The sequence below is a fragment of the Lotus japonicus genome, chromosome 4, assembly GCF_012489685.1.
Source record: "Lotus japonicus ecotype B-129 chromosome 4, LjGifu_v1.2".
NCBI classification, from domain to species: Eukaryota; Viridiplantae; Streptophyta; class Magnoliopsida; order Fabales; family Fabaceae; genus Lotus; species Lotus japonicus.
In genome coordinates, this window is record NC_080044.1 from 12670405 (window position 1) to 12694224 (window position 23820).

General features: G+C 38.2%; 3 protein-coding genes across 4 annotated transcripts; 1 reads left to right on the forward strand and 2 right to left on the reverse strand.

Moving 5' to 3' along the window:
• The first annotated feature begins 91 nt into the window (after nucleotides 1-91).
• On the forward strand, nucleotides 92-6288 carry LOC130710033 (uncharacterized). 2 transcript variants are annotated; one of them, XM_057559185.1, is made up of 3 exons: nucleotides 93-875; nucleotides 1457-2095; nucleotides 5347-6288. In XM_057559185.1, the coding sequence occupies exons 2-3, from the start codon at nucleotides 1538-1540 to the stop codon at nucleotides 6193-6195; spliced, it is 1407 nt and encodes a 468-aa protein (XP_057415168.1). In that variant the 5' UTR covers nucleotides 93-875; nucleotides 1457-1537; the 3' UTR covers nucleotides 6196-6288. The 2 variants fall into 2 exon arrangements, with proteins under 2 accessions (XP_057415169.1, XP_057415168.1); XM_057559186.1 differs by having other exon boundaries at nucleotides 92-2095.
• An 864-nt stretch (nucleotides 6289-7152) lies between these two features.
• Nucleotides 7153-11887, reverse strand: LOC130710034 (mediator of RNA polymerase II transcription subunit 10b). The gene is made up of 6 exons (XM_057559187.1): nucleotides 11733-11887; nucleotides 10669-10915; nucleotides 10492-10572; nucleotides 10298-10400; nucleotides 10091-10180; nucleotides 7153-7731 (listed from the first exon to the last, which is right to left on the reverse strand). Exons 2-6 carry the CDS (start codon nucleotides 10896-10898, stop codon nucleotides 7660-7662), a joined length of 576 nt encoding a protein of 191 aa, XP_057415170.1. The 5' UTR covers nucleotides 10899-10915; nucleotides 11733-11887; the 3' UTR covers nucleotides 7153-7659.
• A 4814-nt stretch (nucleotides 11888-16701) lies between these two features.
• LOC130715034 (protein SHORT-ROOT-like) lies at nucleotides 16702-18491 on the reverse strand. The gene has a single exon (XM_057565026.1). It carries the CDS (start codon nucleotides 18385-18387, stop codon nucleotides 16915-16917), a length of 1473 nt encoding a protein of 490 aa, XP_057421009.1. The 5' UTR covers nucleotides 18388-18491; the 3' UTR covers nucleotides 16702-16914.
• Nucleotides 18492-23820: the final 5329 nt, after the last annotated feature.

The window sequence follows — 23820 nt, forward strand, 5'->3', positions numbered from 1 at the left end:
AGTGCCCCAAATTAGCGAAGCATAAAGATGAGTTGCAACAAGCACAGACTACACAAGTTTCACCACATATATAGAGTCTGATTGACAATCCACAAAGCGTCAACCCCAACCCCAAGCAACGGTCAAGGCATGAAAAATTGCAAGCAACTCAAGATGTAAAACACAAGAATCATCTAGGAAGTCATAGAACCCACCAAGCCATTGCCCTGAGTTACTGCTGAAACAACCCCCAAAACCTCCCCTTTTCGGATTCCCACATTCACTACGATACAGTTGAGCAACGTTGGAGACCAAGCCACCAACCGAGGGGAATGCGGAGACTCACCAATACCAGCAAACACTTTTAGCAAGTCGGATTCCATGACAACAACATTAGCACAAATACATTAAATCACATCTTTTTATTTTCCATTTTAAATATTTAAAATGGAAAAGCAGGGCACGGTTTATTTTTTAGATAAGCAGGGCACGTGAGTCCATAGTCCATTCCTTCTTCCTCCTCTGCCTTAGTCAGCTCAGGCAAGCAGTTCCATGCCATGAATGCTCGATGGCTTGGTGCCGGAGAAGCCGTGGAGGTTCATGTTTTGGTTGGCGCCGTTAAAGTAAAGAATAAGGCAGTTGAATTTGCTTCTAGCAATATAAGGAAGCCATGGACGTTTTTCAACTTCCTCCATTGTCGTCTTGCTGGTGCAGCAGGAACACCAAAGAATGGAGGAGCCACGTGCGTTCTGTGTTTTTTAATATATATTTTTTCTAACATGTTCAGTCGTTAAGTTTGTGCTATTCAAGAAGCACCGACCCAGATCCAAAATCAACTATCTTTCGTTTTCTCATGTTGGGTAGTTTTGCTAATTTCATAGTTCGGATTGTACCAGGTGAGTGTTTTGCCCTTAACTTTGCTTTCAGTTCTCATAATTCGACACTGTTTGTTTATTTCTTATATTTTCCATGGAGGAACCACTCTGAACTAGTGAACTCTACACTAGAGGTTGAACTTTTTTATAGAAAAAATTTAACTTCTACTGTGAAACCACTGCAGCTTGATCAACTGAGAAAACCCTTTTCACCTTCTTAGTTTTAAAATTGTTAAAGTAATGATTATCATATATGTTTGAATTCTGAAATAATAAGTGAGTAGCAAGATAGTGTTTTGAGAGAGGGGTGATTTGTGGGATACACTTGCCTTTTAGGGCTGTTTATAGTTTAATCTTTCAATGAAGATACATGTCACCAATCACACCATTTTAGGGGTAAAAGTAGATAATGTTCATTGCACAGCAAGAGGACATAGGCCAATTATGCAATATTTTACTGTCACCATTTTCGGGGTTTTCCATAAATCCTTTCCCTAAACTAATTCTGTCAAAAATAAAATGCAATCATGTTCTCTTCAGTCTTCTCTATCATATAAATTAGATAGTGTTTATGAGCTGAGCCTATGGCTTCTGTCTGATAGGTTTCAGGTTTCCAAAGGTTGCATTTTGTTAAGTGCAATTCGCAGCATTGTTCTGAAGATAAAAGAGGAAGGGAGCATAGGATGAGAACCCTGTACAGGAATCCAACTGCTTCACCTTGGAATCCAGGGAGTAGATATTGCTCTACTTGGACTGTGATATGGAGCTTCTTGGGATGCCTACTTTTGCTTCATCTATATTCAAGTGTCCACCGCGAACATGGGGAAGGTGGAGAGGTCAAATTGCATGCGAGTATTCATCATCATCCTCAGCTCCATGAACTCCAACAAGTGGAAAATGAGAAATTCCAAATTCCCCCTGCAAAGAGGAAGAGGTCCCCTCAGGGAGGGAAACACGGGCCTAAGCGGATAACCCCATTGGTTGATGAATTCTTGGATGAACATTCCCAAGTGAGACATGTTTTCTTTCCCGGTAAAAGAAGTGCTATAGATCCAATGAAGGCTATGGGAAACGATAGTTATTACTATTATCCCGGGAGAATTTGGTTGGATACTGATGGAAATCCTATTCAAGCCCATGGAGGGGGCATTATATATGATGAAAAATCAAGCATGTACTATTGGTATGGTGAATATAAAGATGGACCTACCTACCATGCTCGTGATAAAGGAGCTGCTCGGGTAAGTCATTTAGTTGAAAGATTTATTGTTTTAACCGTAAGTGTTGTGATGGCTACAAGAGTTTATTTAGCTTTATCTATTTCAATAAATTTATGTAATGGTTACCAACGACTAGCTTCTTTTTTATGTTGGTGCAAGTTTCATGTGGTTGCATTTTTGCTTCTTAAAAAGAAAAGGCAATAAGAAGAAGATGGTTTCCTTGTAAGGAAAAAACTGACTAGATTAGAGATGCACCATTTCTTGTATATCTGCACTAATCCTTCTTTACCCCTAGCTAGCTATCTAAATTCTAGACATGTTTAACTCATTTTTTACCATTGTTTGACAAGGGACCTTGTAATGCAAAATGTAAATCCATTATGAGAAACTCCTATGTCTATATCTTGAGTTTGGAACTTTCTTAGTAGCAACATAACCATTTTTCATTAAAGTCTTTGACAGAGAAATTGCATTTGTTTTGTTTCCCAAGTACATACAAGAACACTATGAGTGTGTCGCACTAACCTTGAGTCTTGATGTATAGTGTACGCTAACTGACGAAGTACTGATCATTCTGCCTTACCGTGCTCGGGGGGCTTTTGCTTCAAGCCATATAGTGCTTTTCTCTGTCTTAGAACTTTATATTCATTATCTTTGCACACGAGTCTGTGTGGCTTCTCCACGTAGATCCCTTCTTGAAGCACATTGTTGAGAAAGGCAAATTTGACACTTAGTAGATGCTCCTCCTTTTTTATGCTGCAAAAGCTATGAAAGCCCTTATTGTATCAAGATGAGCAACTTGCTGTGACTAACCCTTAACTACTAACCTTGCCTTGTGCTTTTGGATAGTGCCATCAGGTTTGAGGTTTGTTTTATTGACCCACTTAACTCCAATGATATCTTTTCTTGTGGACGATCGACTATATCCCATGTGTTGTTTTTCTTAATCATGTTTATCTCTTCCATTACCTTGACCCATCCTTCCTGCTTTGATGCTGCTTCGAAGCTTTCAGGCTCAAGTATGACCAAGTTGTAGGTTTCATATATATCCACCAATGAACTTGCTTGTTTAGTTGCAGACTCTGGTAAAGAAACTTGTTGTCATGGAGGTGAAAAAAGGATCACCTGGTACTTTTGCTACTTTGTCAGCTTCTTCTTGAGGTAGTTATGTTGGGATAAAGATGTGTTTCCCCCCTTCTCTTCGTTCCAAGTCAGTTTCAACATCTCGAGTAATGGTGAGCTTCTTAGTTTGCAGGTTGTAAACTTGGTAGCCTTTAGATTGCGTGTTGTATTCTGTATTGAATGTCATGTTTGAGATACAGAGAATAGCTCTTATAAAGAAGAGCTATGTGACCAAAGCTTACATGAGAAGCTAAACCAATTATCTAATTAACTAACAATTAGTTAGAACTATCTCTAACATACTTTAACAGCTATAGGCAGCTGTCACAACTGGCATAACTAATTACTCGGTCACAAGAGAAAGAAATACAATGTAAACTAACCCATGCTAATGAAAACAAGTTACACGATGCATGCATAGATGAAATTCTCAAATAATACACTTATTGGTGGTTGAAGCTTGGGTGGCATAGAAAAGATGCTGCTCACTGCCATGCTCTTATACGAAATTACCTTGATGCCTATTTTTGTTGTGAGTTTTAACGATTCTTCTGTCCATGTGCCCAAATCTTGTAGTGTTTACATTGTGGCTTTCTACGGTACCCAAAATCTTTGTCCATGTGATCTAGCCTCTTGTATATCCACACAAAGGATTTTTATTTTTACTGTTTCAGGAGAAATTTCTAGAAAATATATATTTTTCTAGACTTTCCAATATAATTATGCTTTCCTCCATCTCCTTTATTATGAGATTGAAATTTGAGCTTTGATTGGAAGACATTTTCAATGGTCTCTTCATCATGCCTACACAATCTTTGCTCATATGCTTCAAGAGAGCTTATTAATTCTGCCACAGACAGAGTAGACAGATCTTTAGTTTCCTCAATTGTTATCACAATTGGGTCAAACTTTTGAGGCATAGTAGTTAAAAATTTCTCAACAATTTTCTTGTCAAGAATATTTTCTCCAAAAGCTCTCATTTGATTTGCTATTTCTTTTATCTTAGAATAGTAGTCCTTAATAGTCTCAGACTCATTCATCTTCAATAATTCAAAATCTCGTCTCAAACTCTGAAGTTCAATGGCAGTATGGCACGCACCTTGTCATAGTCCTTGATAGTTTCAGACTTCTTCATCTTCAATAATTCAAAATCCCGTCTCAGATTAATACTACCTGCCTTGTCACTTGCTCGAAACTCCTCTTGTAAAGTGCTCCACACATCTTTAATTAGCACTTCTAGCTCTCATTATTCTTGGAAAAATTGCATCTGTCACCGCTTGTTGGAGAGTAAATAATGCCTTTGAATCTTTCTGCTTATTTTCCTTCAACTCTTTTCTTTGCGCTGCAGTAAGAGTTGAAATGTCTTCGGGAGTAGCAAATCCTTCATTCTATAATATCCCACAAATCTTGAGAACACAAATATGTCCTCATCTTTACACTCCAGAAATCATAATTTTTACCACTAATAATAGGGATAGTGATCGATGATAGTCGAACAACGTTAGCCATGAAGAAATATTTTTGGGGTGGTTTAAAATACAAGGAGAATTCTTGAAAGTAGTTAGGATAATTATAAAATAGTTGGTGGGAATATAACTAGGATTAGTGTGTAACCAAAGGTAACTTGATCGCTGACAGTATTGGGTAATGGGTATTAGTTTTTATGGCTTATACTTCTAAGAAATAATTTGACAGGTATGGCAAATATTGGAAGAATTGGATTTCGGAAGCTGAAAACCCCGTATGGTTTTATATGATACTATAGTGTGGGTACAATACTTTTAGTTTTTGATTTGCTGGATATCAAATGCAATGATGGCCTATTTATAAGCATTCACCACCGCCATGGGTAAGGTAGTTTATTAGTATTAAAAAATTATTAGATCAATCCAGAAACATGATACATCATGAAGTTTTTTTAATCCTTGTACAACTTCTATGAAATTCTAGAAAGTTGCATCACTTTCCAGCAGCTTTCATTTAATTTCTGGTTATAGTGGTGATGTTACTTATTACCATGTTATGGGCATATTCCTTACTTTCATAATAATCTAATCTTCCAGTAGCTTTTCAATCAACCATGCATATCTACTCAGCTGCATATCCTTGTGAGAAAACTTTATTCTTTAACTGTCTCTCTCTCTCATTAGGTGGACATCATAGGAGTTAGTTGCTATTCTTCTAAGGATTTGTGGACCTGGAAATATGAGGGTATTGTACTAGCAGCTGAGCCAACAAATGAGACCCATGATCTGCACAAGTCCAATGTGCTTGAGAGGCCAAAAGTGATCTACAATGAGAAGACCAGAAAGTATGTGATGTTGATGCATGTTGACAATGCCAATTACACAAAAGCCTCTGTTGGCATCGCAGTTAGTGACAGACCTTATGGTCCATTTGAATATCTCGGTAGCGAAAGGCCCCACGGATATGAAAGCAGGGACATGACAGTTTTCAAAGATGAAGATGGTGTGGCATATCTAATCTACTCCTCTGAAGGAAACAATGTGATGCACATTGGTCCCTTAGCTGAAGATTATCTCAATGTAACATCTGTCATGAAAAGGGTTTTTGTGGGACAGCGCAGAGAAGCACCAGCTATGTTCAAGTACAAAGGAACATATTACATGATCACATCAGGGTGCACTGGTTGGGCTCCAAATGAGGCACTTGCTCATGCTGCTGAGTCAATTTTTGGGCCTTGGGAAACCATTGGAAATCCATGCATTGGAGGGAACAAAATGTTTAGAGTCGCTACTTTCCTTGCTCAGAGTAGTTTTGTGCTTCCACTCCCTCAGTTTCCTGGTTCGTTTATTTTCATGGCGGATAGATGGAATCCTGTTCAGTTAAGAGACTCAAGATATGTGTGGTTGCCTTTGATAGTGGCTGGAACTGGACCTGCTGATGAATACAGTTCTGGATTCCCATTATGGTCAAGAGTTTCTATCTATTGGCATAGGAGATGGAAACTGCCTCAGGGATGGAGCACATTCAAATGATGTAGTTTCATGGATGTATTTTACAATTTCTAGTAACTTTTGTAGAAATATCACAATAATTGGATATATGGTTGATTTTTATTATGTTTGCTATAGCTTGTGTTCATTTTTAGAAAATATTTATATTCTCTTTTGGCTTAATATTTGTTTTGATATTAATTTTATGTGGTACTATAGATGTATATTTTCCTATGGTTTTTAAAAATCGTACTGTCATTACTCATATTGGTGTGGTATTGTATTTATGTCCATCTTGTGTGATTTTTTGTTGGTCATGTAAAAATTCACCATATATTTGATCTTTTGGCTTACTAGACTCACAAGGATCTATCTTCTTATACTAATACAACAATACAATTCTTCTTGTTTCTTAGATACCCCTTGTTTTCAAGAGCGCTCCAAGCTCTATTTTTCTATGCATCTTTACAAATTTTGTGATGCACAATTTCTAAATATTTATTGTTAACAAGCTAGACCTTGTAAAATGAGCGCAAATTCAAATCCCGGAAAATATATTTGTAGAATTAACCAAAGCAATTACTAGCAATAATTTTTTTTAAAAATATTAACTTTTCTATACTACACTTATTTAAAAGCTTGTCAATTCAATTAATTCCTCTCTACTTATTCGTCATATTTGTGATATTCAATGGATTTGTCTCTCTTAAGTTAATAACTTTTCAAATTTCTACTATCTCTTCTACATTATAGTATCTAGGAACAAGAAAATCTCCAAAAAAAACCAATTATAAATAAGAGTGGAGGAAGTTTGTTTTAGAAACGCCAAGGAGAGCCTTGCAGTACTGAGAATGCAGATGCTTTCTTGTTTCAGTTGAAGCAACCAATGAGTTACGCTGATGGTAATTTCAATACAAGAGTAATCGAGTAGCAGTGTCATTGTTTTTTTTTTTTCCTTTTCTTTTCAAAGAAATCCATCTAAGACCTAAAGAAAAAGACTTGCCCAACAACACTTACATCAAGGGAATAATAATCCCTAAAAGAGCAATACTGCAATGTTTAAAATACAATAGAACTCATAGCATGCTTGATCATACATAGACATACAAATAACAAAGAAAAGCTAAAACAAAGTGAACCATTGCCAGGTCTCCTTTTCATTTCTCCATTTTGCTGAATTGACTATAAAAGTGTAGGTGGCGGCATTAGAAATGATGTAGTACCTACTATTGTAGCATTGAAAAATATTTCAGCATCAGTCTCGTCTCTATGATCAAGTGGTCTAACGTTTGTGTTCCCCAAATTATTCTAATAAAAAGATGAGTCTCAGCACAAGGTAGGTACATTGTAGGTGAGTATGTGTGTTGTTCACACTTCAAGCCCAGTAAGCTCTGGCATGAGTGGTGTACTGGTGTATTAGAAATATAAACCATTCATGTGAAAGAGAAAGAGTTTCATACTAACATAACCAGTTATGGACGAGCAAAGGCATAAGAAAAATATCATTCAATGCTCTGATTTAACCCTCGCATCTCCATTTGATAGTACATTTTGTGCCTGTGCCATACGCTTCAACTCCTGCATAGATGCAACAAGGCCAAGTATAGACTACGTTAAAGCAAAAAAAAACATTTTTATTATTTAATTCACTCAGAGAAATCAGTTTAGCCTCTGGGCTTCTTCTTTTTCCGTGTTAGTGCTAAGCACTTCAAAAAAAAAATAGAAACAAAGAAGCCCCTTACCAAGCTCCCATTTACCATTCAGTACCAGATAATCATGTGATATGCAGTTGGAGAAGCGCAACAGAAACCAAACCCAATATATTTAAATTGTACCCTCCAAACCATGTTTCCAATCTTCAAAACATGGTTTTGTGACTTTTGAACATGCTTGGAAACACGTTCACCAAATTTTTCAAATGTGCTTGGGCTTGAAATGCGGTTCTGGAAGAAGGAACTATGTATAGCTTATGTGTTTAAGTGGATAAAATCCAAACCTAAACCACTTTACTTCAAACCACATTTAACAAAATCAATTTTACAATGATCAAGTTTGTTCAAGATAACATATGTCTGACAAGCATTCACCCAGAAACACACATAATCTTAATTTGAACGGGGAGGGATCCTTGTTCCTTGAAGTTAAAAGTAGTTTTATAAGTGGTTCCTAGTAGGAGGAAAAAACATTCAGCAAAAATTGTGCACTAAATTCTTCATTGAATAAATACAATCAAGAAACTTGAAGGCAAGATGGTGAGCATCAAGAGTGAATTTGTTACGCATGCAGTAAGGGTTAGAATGGAAATATATTGCTAAATGTATAGTATGGATTGACAATGGGAATAACAGAATTGTCATTTAGAAAGGATGAAAGAGGAGGGTCTCATCTGTTAGAGAAAATTATTAGAAATAGAAAGGGGGGAAGAAGGAAGAAATTGAGTGAGAAAGTGTGGGATGTTTGCAAACCCTCTAAGATCTGCATTATCTTTTTTCTAATGACATATAAAGGAGAATCAAGAGATAGCATAGATGTGAGAAAAGTTAACCTTAATCATATAACCATAAATGGATGGCTAAAATTAACTCTCATCATACTTTCACATGATGCGCTGCTACACGCACACACAAATAAGGCAGAATAATAGAATCATAATCTACAACATTTTAGTATCTACTAATCAAAATGCATAATAGATATGAGTTCATAAGTGACAGGCGTGACTGTATACGCCATCAAAAGATATGAATGAGAGGTTTGAACTGCAATATAAGGTGCCAAAACAACAGGTTTAGGATCATACTCACGAGAACTTGGTGGAATTTAATCGAGCTGAAACTTAAAAAGTGAAAACAGGAACTAGCAACAAATTGCAAAAGTAAAATTTGAGAGGGGACATTGGTTGAGTTTGAGTTTGAGAGGAATTTAAAATTGCAGGAATAAAATTCAAGAAACTAAACCATGAGTGGGAGCATGATTTTGACAACCATGGCAGAAAGAAAACAAGGCAATTTAAATGTAACGCCTCAGCACATTAGGATGAACTTTCTTTGTTATGGTGGAAATAAGTCCACTAAGTGGCTCTAATTAGGATAATAAACCTTTCAATATGAAGGTATGCCTCACAGATTCATGGTACCTCTATCTTCTTTCTACTTTGAAATGAAGACGACCAAAACAAGAAGTGTGGAGTTCTCGGGCACAAGTTGTTGACAAGGTATGGCAAAGGCCATCAGAGTATGAGGATTATGATATGGCAAAATCAATGATCATACAAACTAGGTCATTGAGAGATATCATTATATCATAAGTTTTGATATTTTCAGAAGGAAGTGGAGAAGTTAGTGAGCTTTGGGTGAGGGTTTTGCCTTAAAATGCAGTAATGCTTAAGGGACTACTTAAGGAAGAAAAGCAAGAACTTGTCCATACTAGTGTCACAAAATATGAAACTACATTAAGCTGACATGAATGGAGTATCATTGTATCAATGATTAACACAAAGCAAGGAGGAAGTGCACATACACAGAAGAGGCCCGCATAAAAGCTCCAAATGTTGGGAAAATTTCCTCCACAGGAATGACTGGAAAAAATGGGCCTCCCCGATCAAAAATAAAGAAGTTGAGGTGGTATCAAACACAGAAGTATGAGGAAAATAACTTGGTCTTCAATTGTAATGATAAATATTTAGTGGAGGGAAAAGAAGTAGAAGAGGTAGGCAGAGGTGATCAAAGAGGAATTAGAGAAGAAGAATTTGAAAATTTTCCATAATGTTATGGGGTGAAGCAGTGAGATAAAGTAACCCCCCCCCCCCCCTCCCCTAAGAAGACCAGACATGTTCATTTTTACTACAAGTGATATAAACTTGGAACAAGCCATGATGATTGATGTCTTTTGAAGTTCTGTTCAACATTGAAATAATAGACAAAATAAGAATACTTACGGCAGCAGCAGCAGCACGAGTCTCTCTATAAGTCTCAACCTCATCTGGGAAGTTCTGCTCCAATTCCCCCAAAAGCTGCTTGCGCAGATTCTGCCCCAAACAGAAATGCCAAGTTAGACTAGCAGGTAATTAAATATCCGGGAAGACAAAAAAAAAAGACATAAATTAAGAACTCATATCTGATAAAATTTAAGAACTAGAATCAACCTTTAAACCGTCTGTTTTTCCTTTGGTGATCTGATTCTTGGCAATACAGTTGTTAATAACATCTTTGGTAAATTCATCTGGATTCTTCCCATCATCAATTAAACTAAACCCAGCAATCAATAAAAATTTAAGTTCAGGTGAAAAAGCTTATATTAGGTAGCAGAAAAACTATCAGACAAAGGCGAAAGACTCACTTCACAACCTCCATTGGAACATGAATGTTGCACTTCTCTGCCAATTTGACCATGTTGTCAAGCTCCTCAACTAGACCATTGCTGGACCATTAAAGTAAAATATGATCAGTTTTGAACATGGAAAAGAAGTATAACAAAGAAAAAATGCATTAGAGGGAAAGGATTGGAGTGAGATACATTCGTTCGAGGAGAGGCATTTGAAAGGCAGCATTGAAGGTAGAGACTGTAAGGTAAAGCTGATGGATAAGGCCCAAGGTTTTCTGAATGGAGTTACTGACCTGGTTCAGCTCCTGCATAGAAGCATCAGCTCCTGCAGGAACTGATGTGTCATTAGTTTGAAAGTTCACTGACCCATTTCCACCACTTCTACCATTTCCCCCAAGAGCTGCACTTTGTGATGAATCCATTTGTGTTTTCCTATAAACTGAAAATATATTGAAAATATTTAATCCAAAATGAAAAAAACTAACTGTAGAAAAAGTAAGAGGTTAAGAGCATTGTTATCAAGTCTGGTCTATGAGTGTTGTCAAATCGCGATCGTTGACCATTTCGATGAGCCAAAAATCCGCTATTTTGGCCGCTACTTAGCGGCGAATAGCGCACTATAGTGGGAAATAGCAGCCTCGCGATTAAATCTGCTACGCTGTAGCGGCGTAGTGCCGCTATTTGATAATCAGGAAATGGGCATGTTCATTAAAGGGAGTAAAAATCATCAACTACTAAAGGAAAATGTTTCAATGATGTTAGTCACCATGCATTAATCTCGAATATAATCGCAACTTATAATAACTTCCTAACAAATCAAAACCATCACCATTAGCCAAGACATGTAGCAATCAGTTAATATTCAAAATGGGATCACACCCTCTTAGAATATTTCTTTTCTTTGAACAAGTTAAGTCTTAAGAGTGTGTTTGGTTTCCAATTGAAAGCACATTCAATTGACATATTTGACTTTCGAAGACAGTTTATTCAACTTGGTGGATTGAGAAAAAGCATAGTCACATCAAATTCAATGGATAAACAAACAAACACACACTCAAGCAACCACACATAATAAGAGATGGGTCTAACTTCTAAGACATTAGTAAAGTGAATAAGGCACAGACAGTTTAAAAATAAGCAAGAAAATCAAATAAAACTTTCATTAAAGATTCAGAAACCATGGATTTCCATTGACATGTGAGCTGGAGAAGAAAGTATCATTAAACGAAACAAGAAATTTGAGGATTCTTGATTACCAGAGGAGTCGATGAGACGCAGCGAAAAGGGAAGATGGAGAAAGCCTGAGAGCGAGGTGGGGAACTGAGAAGAGTTATGAGAGAGACGAGACGAGAGATGAAACAAGTTGTAAAATATTAAACATAGAGATTAATCATATACATATATCCCCAATACATAGGTATCATTTATCAATTCAGTGCTTCAATCAATTGAAAATTCTTAAGATATAAAATTCTTAAACCGTTGTAACAAAAAAAATAAAAAAAATGGAAAAATTAAACCTTTTTAATCCTTTCAGTTATTTAATATTATTAGTTATAAGGTGCCCACTAGGGTGGACCATTTATATTTTAGTCCACCAGTGGTCCTTTGCCTAGAACCGTTTGATGAATAAATCTATAAATATTCTTAAATTTGGTGGCTAGGATTGAATTAGTGTTAGAAGTATATGATTGTAATACCACCATGACCAATTTATCTCTCCCTCAATAGACCTAGAACCATCATCGTTGTGAGTCGTGACCACCACCGTTTCAACCCATGGCGCCACAACCACCGCCACCGTACCACCGGATCTTCTCCCTTCCCACCTACGACGACAACGCCTTCGCCAATCTAGTTTTCCCTCCATTGCATTTTCAAATCTCGGTATTTTTGTTGGGTTTTTGGGTGAGGGAGAGATTGAGTAAGAAGACATTGAAGAAGAAGGACGAGAATAACAACATAGTGAAGCTACAGCGGAAGGCGTATTTCAAGCTCTCTGCAAGTTTCAATCTGCTTCTCCCATCCATCAGTAGACAGAGTTCGAACTCATCTCCAAGTTCATATCTGAGTGTATCTGGAACAGAGAGGGGATAGCACAAAGGGAAGGTAGGTGGATGAGTTTGAGTTTGTTTTGACCCCATTGTGACACTTCTACGGTCGCGTGACAATGTTGTTTGTCACGGTTTCCTTGCTTATTGTTTTGTTGTTCAGGTGTATTAGGTGTTTCTTCTCCTTTGTGATTTCTTCCCCCACTATGCCATGTTCTCTTCTCCATTTCTTGTTCTTTGGTGTTTTGACATGTACTATGTTATACCTTGACATTTTTTGTGTTTTTTAATAAAACTTTGGCTTATCTATAAAAATAAGGAGGTGGATGAATCATTCCTGGTGGTGAACAGAGGGGAGGACATGGTCGGAGGAGGAGGAGAAGTGGCGGTGATGGTTGGTTAGGATGACATTGAGAGGTACAGAGAGATAGGGAGAAAAGGTGATATCTAAATTGTCCAAAATAACCTTTGGTGCACCAATGGACCAAAATGTAAATGGTCCACCATAGTGGGCACCTAGTTATAAATAGGTGGAGGGGAAAAACTTGTGCATGATAAGTTTAAGGTTTTAAATTATTAAATTTATTTTTAAACGATTGAACTGATAATTATTTTAATGTTTGAAAGATTTTGGATTAAATACTAAAAAAATTGTCTAGCGACACTTACATATGTGAGACTAAAATTCCAAAAATTATAATGCAGCTAGATAAGTAACTTTAGGTCGTGCGTGCTATTGATCGTACATCTAACTAATACATGGAGTAAAAACTTTAAAAGCTATTCAGAAAACCCTTGAATCTCTAAAATTCAACAGAAACCGGTTGACTTTTGAGCGGGATAAATATTTTCTTTTATTTAACAACACTCATATTTTAATAACACAAATGACTCTATCGGAGTTGCACACTGTGCAACCACAAGGGAAGCCACAATAGTGGCTTCAGCGCGACACTGAAAAGGGGTCAAAACGACTAGACTAAGAACATAAGGGAGGGAACGACTTCTGAACAACCCATGCAAACAACATGAGAAAGCTAATTAGAGAGTTAAAGGAGGCACTAACGGAGGTGGAAGTAGCAAAGCCGACAACAGAAGAAGCAGTGGCATCGGTGGAGGCAGAAGGAAGGAGACAACAAAGGTGGAAGCATTGACATCAGAGATGACCACAAAAAAACTCAGACTAAAAGAAAAAAAAAACAACTTATTTGAGTATCAAAACCACCTATTGTAGGGAAAACACCTATTATGGAATAAGGAGAAGCCTCCGTAGCAGAGAAGGAACCCCAAAAGGGAGGAGACCCCAAAGTGGTGGTGACACATACCTAGACCTACCAACTATCTGACTCATTTTCTTTCTGCTGGAGATGCTATGAGGGAGAGTAACTGTCCACTTGACACCTTCACATACGGTCAAACAATCGACACTCAACAAAGCACCCAAAAGAAATTTGGGCCAGTTGTTAAACTAAGATGTGCCGAGCTGATTTCTATATTGTCAACGATGGAACTGGGCCTAATTACAGTAGCTAGTAGGTTGTTAAACAATTAATGGATCTACATATAATGTGGGCTTTATAATTCCATAAAGCCTCTAACCACATGTCAAATGTGATCCAAAATGAGTAGGCGTAGAGATAACAAAAAATTATATATGAGATGTGATCCCAATTTAATTTCACTAGCAAAGTCCAGACTCTTGAAAGGGTAATGAAATTTCAAGTACAAGTATCGTTTAGCTTTCCTGTTATTTAATGAACAATATAAAATTATTCCATTATTGTCAAAGGAGAAACCTAGGGGTTTTGTTCCAAAATGGAAAATAATACAGTGACACAATCATATGAATTACTATGAGTTGGCAATTAAACACTTGAGTTAGCTTTCTGCTTGAATCTGGTCCCATAAAAACACATAAAAGGCAAAAGCTGGTCGTGGTCAATTTTATAGAAAATGGGGAGATCACTAAAGCTTAAACATGTAGAAGGTATGGGCCAGCCTCAAACTCTCTTTAAAAATACACTACATAAAAGCAACTATAATTGTTTTTAAAGGGGGGAGTTGATGTGTTATGTTCGAGGGGGCAAGTACTATCACAAGTTTTAGATATGCAACCCTTAAAAGATGAACCCCACTATAAGTTTTTCCCTTGTTTATTATGTACTTGTAATTGTTGGACTTTCATGGGCAAATGGTACCTCCAATGAATCCTTGCCTTGAAGGAAAAAATTCAGGTTTCTGTGGGGGCGTAAGAGAGGGTAAAGCTAAAAGCGTTGTCATGTATAAAGATGATAGACTTTAGACCTAAGAGAGATAGAGAGAATGGTAGGAGAGAAAAAGAAAAAAACAAAAAAAAAGGGCAAAGGAAAAGGAAAAGAGATCATCTCCTTTCATTGTTTGGCCATTAAAAAGAAGTCTAATATTACACATAACGTGCTGGCCACTAAACTCTTAAAGCCACTAATGACTGTACGCCTTTTTATGGATTTCCCAAAAGCAAAAATCTAGCTAGCGACGTGGCCATCCTAAGATCAGAGGCTTTATTAGCCAAATTTATTTGAGTTTATCTAATTATAACATATGATTAATAACTTCTGTGGAATAAATAATTTATAGTGTATTTATAAACTATTTTGAGTTTACTTCTATAAATTAGTCATAACTATAGGTGTTTATTGTTTAACATTTTCACTCGCCTATTAGCCCAAAACCCTAATGATATCACAATCGACAAAGAATTTTGCAATTAAGCAGACACCATATGGGCAGACTACATGACCAAGTAAACGAACGTCACCTCCAGCAAGTGTTTGAATGGGCCATGTACCAAGCTAGCAGCCGAGATGCAAAGGACAAGGCATGGCTGCACGAAGCTAACCATGTGCTCGGAAGCTCCCAGTACTTAAGGACTTCTCACACACTTGTATCGACACTATAAATATAAGTTGAGTCATTTATTTACTTAGTTTGCTATTCATCCTTAGCATTTCACTTTGAGTTCTTCTAAAGCTCTTGAAATTACTCTTAGCACATGCACTGACTTTAGAGTCGGAATATCTTTTGCATGTAATTAACCTCGAAACCTGCCGCCAGCAACACCGACACTCTTGGTCGTGCTCCGAGAAGGTTATCTAGGTCTAATCTTAGGAAGAACAGTAGATGATGCACACGCTTGTGTTTGTGTAAATAATTAACTTAATTAAGCACTTATGAAAATAAGCTCTTATATAACAAGTACTCCCTCCGTTCCTAAATAATTGATACTATTTTGGTTTTTTTTGTTGTTCCTATATAACTGATACTTTTAAAGTTTCAAGAGAGCATTAATTCTACTTTACCAAGTGTACCCTTCATTTATTGGTGGTAGAAAAATTGAAAAGTTAGAATTAATAAGAGAGATACCACTCAAAAAATAAGAAAGATAAATGGTGTAATTGGAAGTTAGATAATAATTTTAGTAAAACAAGAATATTAATTGCTATTTCTTAATACTTGTGCAACAACCTTAAAATATCAGTTATATAGGAACGGAGGGAGTAGTTACTTATAACTTTATTTGAGAAGCTTGTTGAAATAAGTTTAAAATAGCTCATGCTTCATGCTTATTCATTAACTAATGTGAGTAACTTATTATGGACAAGATCAAAACATTAGGTAAAAGATTCATATATAAGCTTATTCAATCACTTGCACATTAAAGTCATTTGTTGAGAGAAACCGTCATTATATTCAAAATAGTTAACACCTTTTAAGGAAAAAACAACGTAACCTAACTACTGAAAATTAAAAGTAGACTTGAATGTTCTCATAATACAAGATAATGAGAACAATGCTCAACTACCTTACCAAACACTTGCTTAAATATTTACGCATGGTTTGTTTTTTTGAAATGACACATATAGTTTTTTTTTGAAATGAATGACACATATAGTTTTTTTTTTTTTTTTTGAGAGTGAATGACACATATAGTTGATACAATATAAAAAGCATGACCCTATTAATTCTGTCATAAACTAAAAAAATGTTGTCTAAATAACCCATGATAAAGTTTGGGTTAAATAACTCATCATCCAATCAATTCTAACTCACTTATTTCCAATGTGATTGGATGATGAGTTATTTAACCCAAACTTTATTATGAGTCATTTAAACAACTCATTAAAAAATCATAAAATGTCAACAAAAAATAATTAATTACTTCATTCCTTTTCAATACAAGCAAATGCCCTTTAATCCCTTGTTTATCCAAACTTATATATTTCAATTAGAGGAACAAAAAACAAAAAAAAGATAAACATCCAATCCATACGCACGTGCCAAAAAAACCAAGAACACGTGCGAGTCACTCATCACGTCAAAGCCAAAGTAGAGGCTCTTATGCTCTACGTCATGGCCTCCATGCACTGGCCCACACCACCGGCTGCTCCTTCCACGACAAGAACATCCCGCCGTCGCCGGAGCACTGCCCCATCGACCACCCTTCCTTGTACCTCCTCAACAACGCCCTCACATCGTCGCAAACCTCCTCGCTAAACGCCGCCTCGCCAAACCCCGCCCCACGCATCCTCCCCGCCCACCGTGCCGCCGTCTCCCTCCGCTCCACCGACCCGGCCGCATCGCAAGCCACCAGCTCCATGATCGCCCTCCCCGCCGCACGCTCCAGCATCAGCCTCTCACCGCTTGTCCTCGCAAAGCTCTCATCTAGGGCTTCAAAGTAAACCCTAAACCACCGCACACACTCCGCAAACCCCTCCACGAAATCCAAACCCGCGTTGAAATCAGCTTCCTCCTCCACCACCGTCAACACCCTCGGCTGCAGCCCTCGGAGCAAAGATATCACCCCGTCGCGGTGGCTTCCGGTGGGAGTTATGGAATGCAAGGAGTTAACGCAGTTAATAGCCAAAGCCTCGTCTTCTTTGATGTCAAGTTGAGAGAAGTTGAGGTTTGAAAGATCACCATCATGGTGAATGATGTGGAACTTGAAGGGAACACCCATGAGCCTAGCGAACCTCTCCATTCTTGTCCCTATTTCCTTCATCACCCGATGAACTGAGCCACCACCGCCGTTGACAACGGTGGTTAACCTCAGGTGCGGGGTGTCATCGCTGCGAGTGGCCAATGCTTCTAAAAGCGTTGGCCACTGGGTGCAGTACGTGTTGCTGATGTCCACTATGTGGAGCTTGGAGTTGCCTTCCAAGGCTTCCAAGATGGCACCGTTGGACGCCACGTGGCCGAACGTCGTCCAAGGGCTGACCTCTTGGAACTTGAGCAACATCTTTCTCGTGGACTCGAAGGAGCATGTCTTCTCTGAGGTTGAGGCTAAGGTCCGGTAGGTTCGGCTTCCTGCTTCGGTGATGCGGCTGAACAAGGCTTGGAGGAAGTATGCAGCGAGCTTCTGATCGGTGTCGCCATAAGGGGAGCTCAGCTCGTTCAGCATCCACATGAGGTGTTGGACGCGGTTGCTGCTGTTCTTGTCGGCGATGGCGCGTGCCGTTTCAAGGAGGAGGTTGGGCGCCCACGTGCTGGAGAAGTCGAGGTTGTAGTCAGTGGTGGCTGGTTGGTAGGAGTAGTCGGTGGTGGTGGCGGGGGTGGGGGTGAGGGTGGTTGTGTAATTAGGAGTAGTGGATACATGATGGTAGTTAGGGTAGAAGTGTTTGGAAGAAGAGGAGGATAGGTCTTCTTCATCCATGTAAAAGTTGAAGCATTCTTCTTCTTCTTCTTGGTCTTGATGTTGCTGGTAATAGGGGTAGTTTTGTCTGGAGGATCTGGAGCTGCTGGATGTTATGCTGGTGGTGGAGTTGAGAGATGGATCAGGTTGGTGTTGGTATTGAAAATTGACTAGCCTAAACAAGGTATCCATTTAACCCCACCAGCTGTTTGTTAGTTGCTTCTCCGCACAAGTAATGGGAATGGTTGTAACGTGTTTTTAACTGTGGGAATTTGGGGTACTGTTTGAGAAATGATTACAGATGAAGTTTTTCAAAATATTTGGATAGATTCTATTTACCTTAATTACAATGAGAGGTTGATTTATCTTTGGAAAATATTACTTGTATATACATAACTTTTTTGCCCGACACCATAAATATTATTGACAACAGTTTTTAACTATCATTAAGTGTTACGATTGTTGGATGTCCGTCAAAAAGTAATGCATCATATGTGTTTCTTTTTAATATAATTTTTTGATTCATCAAAAAAATATCTAAATAAAATGTATGCATGTACTTTTTATCTTTTTATTAACATTGTTAAGTAGGAGTACATCTTTAAAAATTCTTTTAAAACTAATTTTAAGCAAATTAAACATCAATTTTAGGAAGAAGGTAAGTAACTTCTTATAATCAGAATTAATTCTGAGTGAATCTACACCCTCCGGTCACTATTATAAGCAAAAGTTAGCTTTGTAGATTCATTAAATAAATGATGTATGTGACCATTTTAATAACCACATAAAAATTTCACAGCTCATGTGAATATTTCACAGCTCATAAAAATTCTGAGTGAATCTACACCCTCCGGGCACGCCTGTATGTGAATATTTCACAGCTCATGTACTTTTATTATGGAACTGTTGTACTAGAATAATTTAATTTCCATTATTCCTTTTTGTGCAATCGATGTGTGGGGAATGGAAGTGGAATTGGGTATCTTTTATAGGTTATTCTTTTATTGTGAAGAAGCTTGCTTTTTCTATTATGAATAAAGCCAGATATTAAGAAGGAAGGGGATTCACATTGAGATGAGTTTTTTCCGGTCAATAACATGGAAGAACTAATATATAGCTAGGGTCGTGGCCTATAGCTATATATTGTTGATGCTTAGAAATTAGAATAGAACTAGCTATTGTCTGACAAAAGATGAAAAATAAAAGTGTGAGTAGGAAAAAACGAAGGAAGAAATCTCAGTGGATTAGCTTTTACATTGTTTTTAATATTAAAAGAAAGAAATGTTATCAAAAAAAAAAATATTAAAAGAAAGAAATGAATTAAAACGAGAAAAAACATAATGAAGGTTGGAGAGTGAGAGAATTTGACAAGTAGTATATATTTCGATGAGTGGGAGCAGGCGTGCCCAACTGCCAAATGAGGTTTGAGAGGTAGAGAGAGGAAAAAGCTGCCGGCGTGAGTCATCATCATCAAACCCATTATCATTTTGTTGCAGAAGAAGCATAACCCACTCACGTTCCTTGCCTCCTAATCGCTTTCCAAACTCTGCCAATTTTCCAACATACTTTTTAGTTTGTTTTTATATTGAAATGACATTTATTTGGTAGTACTGAATGAAAAAACAAAACAAACAAACAAATTCTAGACTCCCTTAGCTTGTAATGGAAACAATCAGGGCGAAAAATATGACGAGGAACAGACTATTGAACGAAACTATATATTGTTGCCTAAACCCAAAGCAGCTAAATAGTCGGTATATGAGTTTGCATGACACCGAATGTGCTTAATTAATGAGACATATATCTTGTGGCGTCTCCCTTCCACAAGTGACGTATTCATCTAACTCCTATCACTTATGAATAAGTGAGCCGTTTTATTTGTGTGTTGTCGCATTAGTGTTAGTGTTAGTGTTACCGTTCTAATGATGCACCGATTCAGAGACCACTTACGACTTCTCACAGTCGCAGAGTTCCCCTCTAACCCTTTCAGATGGATGACCGTATACCTAAAGGCAAGCAAGTTAGCACACAATGAAACATTAAACACATAGCATGCGTGGCCAAGGCCACTATAAAGTTCGAATGACAGAAGCAAGAGAGCGTTCAAGTGAGGGTATACACATCCCTCACAAGGCATCATCAAACAAAAACTTAATTAATTAAGAAAACTGGTGAGAACTATCATCGGACCATACGGCTTCACTCCCCAACCTCCTCCTCTTCCGGATCCTCCTCCATGTCACCGTTGCTCCCCTCCTCCGACACTGGCATAGGCACTCTCTCCCCCAATCCATCGGGTTTCACGAACAGCTGTCTGTAGATTCGGGCATCTCTGGAAAAGCTTGGTGACCGCACCCTCTTCCTTGCTGTCGACCTGAGACGAGGCGCAGTCCTCCGGGGCGGAGAACCTAATGGCTCCTGAGGTGCTTGATTAGGCGCAAAGAGCTCATGTGGGCTCCTGACTCGAAAGGTACGGGTCGGAATGGCTCCTCCTGGGGCATAGGGTTCACATCAACCTGCGGATCGGGACACAATCCGGCCTGGGGCGCTAGATCCACCTCCGGCTGAGGCTGTGGTGGCGGATCAGGAACGGGCGGACGGAACCTCCGGGCATGCCTCGACATATAGAATGAGAACATGAGGGGAATGGTCACTGGGTAGCCAAGCTCATCTGATCCGGGTACCCTGCACCACAACATGGTCAGTCCATAATAAAAATAGAAATTGGTAGCGGGGTCAAGGTGCCAGCCAGTACGGGACGGGAAGTCAGCATGAATGGCGAGTACTGGAGGGAGGCTCATCTTCTAACATGTAATCTGCTTTATAGTAAAAATAATGCAAGAGTGAGTCAAACGCGACTTTGCACAAGCCACATGTCAAATAAAATAAACGATAAAGTTCAATATAACATACTATTAAAAACAAGCATGTCAACAAGCACATACAGATCATACATAGTATGAGGTTTTACCGCCTTATATCTTCGTCCTTCGAATTGACTTCTCTCACTACTTCTTTACGAAATGGTGAGTTCATCGCCAACCTTTTTAATTATATTTATCATGTGATGAGTATATTTTATGGGGCCCGAAGCCTTAGCTTCTTTTAATCTTCGGAAAGTCGTCTCGGGAATATGGACACTCCTTACAGTCCACTATTTACCGGGCATGATCGCTCAGTAGCTCTCCGACATAAATACACAACTTCACGACTCCTGGTACGTTGCATCAGGCCGACCCTCCGGACCCTGCCGGTAGCTGATGGAGAGGTAGAGTCATTGTGTAAGTCCCGAGTCTATTCATCTCTGAACAAGACCACCATTAGCGTCTATGTATTCCCACTCTCTTTAAGGGTAGTGACAACACTTTCCTACTCCTTATCGCTTCGAAAGGTTGTTTACAAACATCATCCATCGCCTCCTTATTATTCTCTCGAGTTTCTAGCGAACTAGAAACAAACATCCGTACCTTACTCTTCAAGTAAGTACGCCTCATTGTGTTTGGAGGCGAGATCCGAAGGGACCAAGTAGTCGGGTTTTAGGGCAAGAAATAGTTATTCGACCCGGTAATGGTTATGTACTTTTCTTAATTGATTTAAATAAAAAGGTATCAACTATTTGTTCACTAATTCCATTTTATAATTATTATTATCTATCTTCCTAAGGTGTGTAAGACCCAAGTTTTTAAGCTTATGTTAAGCGAATAAACTTCTTATTCACGATTAGGGTCGATGTAATGTGAAGGAAAACCTGAACGAAAGTTTATTAAATGAAATATATTTATGAAGGAGAAAGTTCAGGAAAAGTTCAAGGATTGCATTATGATCGATAAAAGTTATAGCACGAACGTTTTACGCTTAAACCTAGGTCAGAAACCCTAGTATATAGCTAATTTTCACTTTTAGGCACGCTGGCAGTTAATTCCAAAAATCTTCAGAGAAATGTTAGAATTTCTCTTCTTCCATATATAACAATCGGTTCGAGGCGAAACTCTAGGATCTACGAACGTCCGATTCCAATCATCGGAAGTTTGCCGAAACCGAATCCCTGGTATTTCAAAACCCTAGAATTTCCCGACTTTGAGGACTTTATCTATTCAGAGCTTCAAATGAATATTCCACACGCGTACACCCATTTCTCTTGATGATTTCAATCTTTCTTCAGAAGGAAGTTTTCCATTCCGACATTCGAGGCAAAAACCAACTTATCGGGTAAAATAGTTTTACACCGACTTTGCACCGACTTTGCATTAGTTGCCAAAAATACAAGGAGACATCTTCTTAGCTTGGGAATTCCTTTGCCAAAACCTATCTTAGAATTCATGGTGAATGACGCCGGAAAAATCGGATTCGCGGAACTTTCATTTTCCCGCGAATTTCCACCTTCTATATATAGCAAACAAAGGAAGAAAAAACACAATTTTCCTCCATTTTCTCTCCTCTAAACCGCGGCCAAGAACAAGGAAGAAGGAAGAAGAGTTTTTCTTCATCGTTTGCTTGATCGTTGATCCGTTAGTTGCTACTTCAAGGCTTCGAGGTATAGTCGCTAATCCTTACCTCCGATCGCTTTTTCCATAGCTTTTTTGTAGAGTTTTCTGAGTGGATAGTTTATGGGTTTTTGCAAAACTATCCTGAATCTTTCATTTCTGATTCTAAACCTCTTCTATGTATGCCCAAGATCACTTCTGCCGGATTAGATTTTCCGTTATGTCGCCGGAATTCCGCCGGAATCAATTTGAACCTAAAATACCCATTTTATGTAGTTTTTGAGTAAAGTTCCAACCTCTAGGCTGTAAACTATCGCCTTAGCTTAGTGCTAGTAGGATTAGTTGTCATAAACGTCGTTGGTGACGTCCCTGCAAAATTTTATTTTTGGGATTTCATTTTTGAAAATCCTAAGTTAAAAATCATGACCAAAATACCCCTGCGACAGTTTTTGATCCGATAATTTTTCCGAGTTCAGAATACCCTTAGTTACGGCTTATGAAAGCATAGGAACCAAGTTTGATCGAAGAAAAATCGAACCCTACAATTACCTATAGTGGCCGAGAGCTATAAGGGGGGAGGAGGAAATTTCCTTTTCCGAAAACTTGTCTTTTCGCGCTAGATTATCGTACCTTAGAGTATAGATTACTTCGAGTAACCTTAGTAAGTATCGATAGCTTAGTTTCCGATAGATTCTGATTGATTTTTGTGGTTTTGTTCTAAAGGTGATTTTGAGGAATCTCCTGAGGATCAACACCTTGCTTGTGAAGAAGAGTTTGAAGTTTTTGCTGGAGAACCTTCAGGTGAGGGCTTCTCACTGAATCTCTAGTTAATGCTTAGGGTCGATATTTCGACATTGTTTACTGTTTATGCACTGAGATTGTGTGTGATTGAAAATGTTTTCTGAGGCTTCGGCTGACAATGTAGATGATTCATCTACTGAATGTTTTTGAAGATTGACTTACATGCTATGTGCTATGTGGGTAATCTAGGATGTGTGGTGCATGCTTTATATGCTAAGTGCTAAGTGTTTATGATGCGATTTATTGATATATGACATGTTGTTGATTGTGATGATTTAAATATGCTTTACACTGAAAATCTGAGATTCTGAATGGTGAGAATAGCGGGCAGGTCATGCCG

Coding starts and splice junctions, on each gene's coding strand:
- LOC130710033 (XM_057559186.1), top strand. CDS start 1,538: ATGAGAACCCTGTACAGGAATCCAACTGCTTCACCTTGGAATCCAGGG. Junction 2,096..5,346: donor GTGATAAAGGAGCTGCTCGG/GTAAGTCATTTA, acceptor CTCTCTCATTAG/GTGGACATCATAGGAGTTAG.
- LOC130710034 (XM_057559187.1), bottom strand. CDS start 10,898: ATGGATTCATCACAAAGTGCAGCTCTTGGGGGAAATGGTAGAAGTGGT. Junction 10,573..10,668: donor ATGCCTCTCCTCGAACGAAT/GTATCTCACTCC, acceptor TTAATGGTCCAG/CAATGGTCTAGTTGAGGAGC. Junction 10,181..10,297: donor GAAAAACAGACGGTTTAAAG/GTTGATTCTAGT, acceptor TGTTTGGGGCAG/AATCTGCGCAAGCAGCTTTT.
- LOC130715034 (XM_057565026.1), bottom strand. CDS start 18,387: ATGGATACCTTGTTTAGGCTAGTCAATTTTCAATACCAACACCAACCT.